General features: G+C 45.5%; 1 protein-coding gene across 1 annotated transcript in view; it reads right to left on the bottom strand.

Moving 5' to 3' along the window:
- Positions 1-5,656, bottom strand: part of senp1 (SUMO specific peptidase 1) — a 14,442-nt gene extending 8,786 nt beyond the window's left edge. The window contains exons 1-5 of the mRNA XM_061256628.1: positions 4,994-5,656; positions 4,341-4,399; positions 3,610-3,803; positions 3,065-3,146; positions 2,093-2,273 (exon numbers count right to left, since the gene is read on the bottom strand). Coding sequence (XP_061112612.1) covers positions 2,093-2,273; positions 3,065-3,146; positions 3,610-3,803; positions 4,341-4,399; positions 4,994-5,121 — 644 coding nt within the window. The 5' untranslated portion in view covers positions 5,122-5,656. The remainder of the gene's footprint in view (positions 1-2,092; positions 2,274-3,064; positions 3,147-3,609; positions 3,804-4,340; positions 4,400-4,993) is intronic.
- Between the last annotated feature and the right edge of the window lie 354 nt (positions 5,657-6,010).

Raw genomic sequence — 6,010 nt, 5'->3', positions numbered from 1 at the left:
GTGGACAGCGTATTGTAATATTTAGTGCAAGCTTTGTCCAAAGATGTATTGCTTTGTTTATTTGTAGATACAGTGTAGTGGAAAGCTACGTTTAGTTTGCGGGTAGTTTGAATTTGCGTGTCAACGAATAAACACGGATCTTCTGCAAACCTTAAGTAACAGCATAACGTTACAATAAGACCAATAAGCCATAAGACAACCAACAGCTAGAGAAATTATTTGATAACTCTAATACTGTAGCATTCAATTGCCAGTTGACGATTCAATTCAACTGACGATTGCCAGTTTAGAACCGTAATAATATGCCTAGTGATGAAAGTGCATTTATTTTAAACTGAGCTTACCATTTCACCTTCAAAAAAGAAATAACGGTTATCAATTTTTTGTAACGGTTTACAAATCAGTTTCAGTTAACCGTTTAAGCGTTCACACCCCTAATTCATACATAGCAAACAGGAGGAAACCGCACAGCAGAGCCGGCCTAACACCAGTTCTAGAGCCAACATGGTGGCTTTTCAAGACACAGGTGGAGTTTTACCGTTTCTTCCAGTTTAGTTTTAATTAAATCAAATTAAAAGTTAAATAACATCCATTAATATCTTAACCATGGATTTCAAAGCTGCTACATAGTTTCCACCAGTGTATTGCAAGCCCAGCGACCCGTCGGGCCTAAGTTGACCCCTGGCCGGGCGAACGCATTGAGGAAAAAATAATTTAAATGTATTTTTAAGCTCACCGGCAACATCTGTTGGTTAAAACATGAACAAAATAGGAACACAGCAGGTCTGAGATCAGTGTTCTTCAACCTCATTGTGCGTAGTGACATTCAACACTTGACTCTTACAACTATCACCAGCCAACGTTACCCAGCAAGCCACCATTTCTTATTTAGTAGACTAACTAACCTTGTGACAAACTGCGTTATCACCTCATCTTGTTGGTACGTACATTATTTTCATATTAAATTAAACAGTGTGTAGGTAACGTTAAACTCGTAGCATACGTTCAATGCACTGTAACGCTTACATGACTTATTAATCACCCTCGAAATAACGACTTCACTTGTTCATTAATAACGTTAGCTTGATGACAACGATGTGCACAACAACGTGGTCATTTAGCTAACTTAGCTAGCTAGCCAAACAGTCAGTAACAAAGATACTTTCTTTGTGACATTTAGGGATAATGCCAAGGAGGAAAGATAAAAGCCAAAAACAGTATTTTTCAGATGGCCAAATACTGGAGTTGATGGTGATGAGGAAGAGAATGTACTCTCCTTCATGAGCAGTGATCAAAAAAGAGGCTGGATAGTTTGATGCAACATGACAGCAATACTACTTTACTTGCTTTCACCTACCCAGTCTTTCCTTTTTTGACTCCAGTGCTCATAAAGGACAGGACACAATTGTAAGCAAATGGAATGCACCAAGTGCCGATTTTTCCCTAGGCTTTGAAGTCATCAGTTCGGACCTCTTGGTTGATCTTGCATACAAGTTTTTTGTAGAGCATGGGTAATCTGCCTAACTCTCATCCGGGTTTTTTGGACTACGAACTGTAACATTCTATTACAACTAAAATCAAATACACACTCAAGTTAACTTTTAACCTTCAGAACTGCAGGTAAAAAAGACATTCATTTTGAAATGGTGCCGTGGGGGACGCCAAGGAGAACAGGCATTAGCAGTCCCCAAAACCAGCCCCTCCAGCCTGCTGCCAATACAGGCCCCAAAGTACCAGCAGCTCAATTCAAGAACAAATTCATTTTCAAATGACAGAAATGCCCATATAACTGCACTGAGAACAGAACTGTACAGAACAATAAGACAAGGAACAGATCAAAGTAAAAAGAGCTGTTCCAAGTTTTACTTTACAAACTCAGCAAATTGCTTCGTGAGATACACTCTAGATAAACAAAATAAGCTGGGCTAGAATACACAGAGGTGTGGGAAGTCCAGGTACATATCCAGATGGTGACTCCAGATTGGCAGAGACCTGAGGGTGTTACTGCAGGCAGAAGAGACAGGTGTGGAGGATCCCAAATCTGGGACTTTTCCCAAGATTCCTGTGGCGGGAGTGTTGCCGAGCGACTGACCTGGGGGATCGGCGGGGGGTGAGGTTCAGGGTCCGGCCCAGACGGGGGGAGGGGCAGGGTCTGGGGGCGAGGGCGAGGGCGAGGGGCAGTGTGGCAGAGTGCCCGTTGGTTTTGGGGGCCTCCTGCTGCGGGATGCAGGCCTGGGGGCCTGGGACAGGGCAGTCCATCCTCAGGGCGTCTGCTGGGGGGGGGGGGGGGGAGGTCAGATACACCCCCACATACAACCAGCTACACCCCCACAACAACACCCCCACATACAACCAGCTACACCCCCACAACAACACCCCCACATACAACCAGCTACACCCCCACAACAACACCCCCACATACAACCAGCTACACCCCCACAACAACACCCCCACATACAACCAGCTACACCCCCACAAAAACACCCCCACATACAACCAGCTACACCCCCACAACAACACCCCCACATACAACCAGCTACACCCCCACAACAACACCCCCACATACAACCAGCTACACCCCCGCAACAACACCCCCACATACAACCAGCTACACCCCCACAACAACACCCCCACATACAACCAGCTACACCCCCGCAACAACACCCCCACATACAACCAGCTACACCCCCACAACAACACCCCCACATACAACCAGCTACACCCCCGCAACAACACCCCCACATACAACCAGCTACACCCCCACAACAACACCCCCACATACAACCAGCTACACCCCTGCAACAACACCCTCACATACAACAAGCTGCACGGCCACATGCAACCAGCTACAACCCCACAACAAGCAGCTACACTCCCACACCAGGACACATCAGTTACACGCCCAAGTACAACAAGAGCACGTCAGTGTCAACTTTCAGAAAATCAACTTATTAAATTATTATAATTATAACATTACAAAAAAGGCACACTCATGTTGTACTTGTAAAGTGCTGTACAAACTGTTGTGTTAAATAGGAGGTGAGGAATGGCCTCAAGGCCTGACCTGATTTGCCGCTTTTCCATGTCTGGGTGCTGGAGGGCATGACGAAAGTCTCCCTGAGGGTTGCAGAAGAGAGCACCTGGAACTGCAGGCAAGAAAGAGGGGGAAAAGTTACTCCAGCTCTGGGCTAAAAGGCAGAGCGCCCGCACCTGGAGGCTGCCGGTATACATGTAGGATTTGCATTTTGGTTCACGTTAGCGATGTTGTGTATAGCGCTGCCGGGCTCTGGGAATGTTGTTATGGAGGTCTGGCACTGACGCTTGCGTGGATGCTCTCCTACTTTACGGATGTTTACTCGGCGGTGCTAGTAAATTCTACGGTCGTACCAGTTTGAATGCAAAGTTAGCGAACTTTTTAAATGATTTGCTCCTTCTTCTTTCATTCCCCCTGCAAATGATACCCCCCCCAAAAAAAGTTTTAGTTCCTCAAGGCATGCATCGATACGCGACGGCTAAGTCAGCGGCACCAGCACTAACAGAGAAAAAAGTTAGTATGGAGCCCTGGACACGGTAACAAGCTCGGTGCTAACAGGCTGGGAGCTAACGTACCTCAGACTCAGCCCAGGAGGGTGTGGCAGGGCGGGGCGAGGGCTCTGGAGGGGGAGGCAGGGGTGGGGGGCCAGGCGAGGCCGGCAGGATGTTGCTGAGGGAGGGGCCCACGCTGCTCTTTACCCAGGAGGCCATGCTGGAGCTCTGGGTCTTCACACCCTGGGCAGCCATCTTCACCGTGTCTATCCAGTCTCCTGAGAGAAAGGGGGGCGATCAGTCACATCACCAGCAATACACTCAGTAATAGTCTCGATACTTTATTCATGACCGTGGTCCTTGTAATCAGGGTGGAAAACCTGGGTGTATACACCTATTGGTTTCAGACACCAATCCCTTAACCCTTTCAGTCCCAAGAGTGCCATATGGCACACAAGTGTAACAACAACAAGTGTTACTTTTTATACATGAAATTCGCATATTTATTAATTTTGGACCAAAAGTATTGAAATTCTGGACAACCTCGTTTGAGAGGTTTCTGATAATAAGATAACCATTCCGTTTTATTTTTGAAGTTATGTGTCTTTAGATCAGGTGAGGGGTCAAATATGGGTCAACCGTCTCAATTCTGGTTAATCAAATTCTGGGGTTAATCAAATTCTGGTTAATCTCCCATTCTGGTTAATCAAACAACATAAACTCTCATATAGGTTACCATGCATTTTAGCCTGATTGAGTGCCCCCAAAGTGAGTTGCACTTTTTCCCGGAACCAAATGAAGGAGCCTCGGCTCACCCATTCTGAATTTCTTCACCGCTGCCTCTTCTTGAAGAACAGCCTCTCCGTCTTCCACACTTTGGAGCAAACAGACATATTCGAGAATCTGTACAGTAGTTCACAGCATAGTGGCAAGGAAATGCAGCTAATCTGCACAAAGAAAATGACACAGCTCCTAGCTAGTGCAATCGACCAACATTAGAGGCTCAAACTGTTTTACGGTAAAGTGAGCAAGCATAACTTAGATTAATCTAGACTCTGCAAATCAGTCAACTCAATTTAACATGGCTCGCAATATCGCATGGGAATGCGTCCAGCTGGACAGACTCATTTCGTAACTTAACGTACCTAGCTTCTGTGATTTATCGAGGTAGTTAACATCAGCTATTCAGATAATATGTATACATGTAGTCTCTACGCGTGTTTGGAACAAATTAGTTGAAGAGCGATATTTTCCATCATCAAGCTGGTCTGCTAGCTAGCTCCAACCATAGACCGTATAGGCTCTAACGGAGTTCCCAGTAAACTGAACGACTTAAGCGGTTAGCGGTGGTGTTGTAGACGAGCACAGCTACTATAGACAGCCTCTAACCACCCAACATATTACTGCTATCGTTAGATGACCAACTAGTTACACCAATTATTACTTTCTACATCACCAAAGCACTTACCAATTTATCGGTCTCTTTCTTCTGATCTGCCCATCTTGCTGAACTCCCTCTTCCTGATCGTTGGCAGGCGCTCCGTTCCGGAGGCTGGCAATCCCCGTTCCAATCCATTCGTACAGTTTATTAAACATGTTTTCGCGGAGTCAAAGGGTAGCTTAACACCAATTAACGTCGTTGAAAAATGTGTAAAAGTTGTTGGTGGCGCAAATAAAATAAATGCTAGTTAACGTTAGCCTTCCAACGCAGTCCAAAGCTCTGGCTAACGTTACTACTACCCGTAATTCGCATAACCAAATTCTGTGTAGCTGGCTAGCTAACTAGCTAGCTGAGTAGCTACGCTAAGTAGAGTGTGGGATCAATTCCGACTCTCCGGTAGTTTAGCTAGGCTAAGCTAACTAAGGCTGGCTAGCAGGCTGACCCAGCTAGCTATCGCTGAGCTAGGCGAACACAACGATGAGGTCCCCAGAAATTATCTTTATGCTAACGGTTATTTGACTTGGTTTTACTGAACTTTCTACCTGTATTTTTGTCTTCGACTACATTCCTCTGGGTTCTCACCTCATGATATCCCTCTCAAAACAATCTGAATTAGAAAAAAATGCTGCAAAGAAACAGAAACGATAATCTCTCCCGCTTCTTCCTCATTCAAAACCACAACATGGCCGAAACACACGTATAACCAAGCGATGTCTTGATTGGACGCCGTCAATCAAAGCGCTCCAGTGTGCTGCTTCATGATTGGCCGGACTCTGTTCATCGTTGAATTCTGGACCATGTTTTCACGCCGTGAGCGCAACATGCGAAAGGGGCATGTGATAAAAGGGGGCATGTGGAAGAGTTTATCGCACTTATTTTGGTTTCTGATTGGACGTTATCTTTGCGGTCCTCTTGAATTCTCACGGACCTCGGTCGTGTTCGAGAACAGAACGTACTACAAATAATGTTTTTCAAAATCCTGTTCTCTCAAGTGTTGTGGTCTTCCTGAGCACGGTTTATTTATTCATTAATGAGAAAAAAATT

The sequence above is a fragment of the Conger conger genome, chromosome 10 (genome assembly GCF_963514075.1).
Source record: "Conger conger chromosome 10, fConCon1.1, whole genome shotgun sequence".
NCBI lineage: Eukaryota > Metazoa > Chordata > Actinopteri > Anguilliformes > Congridae > Conger > Conger conger.
This window is presented reverse-complemented; position numbering and strand designations above follow the sequence as displayed.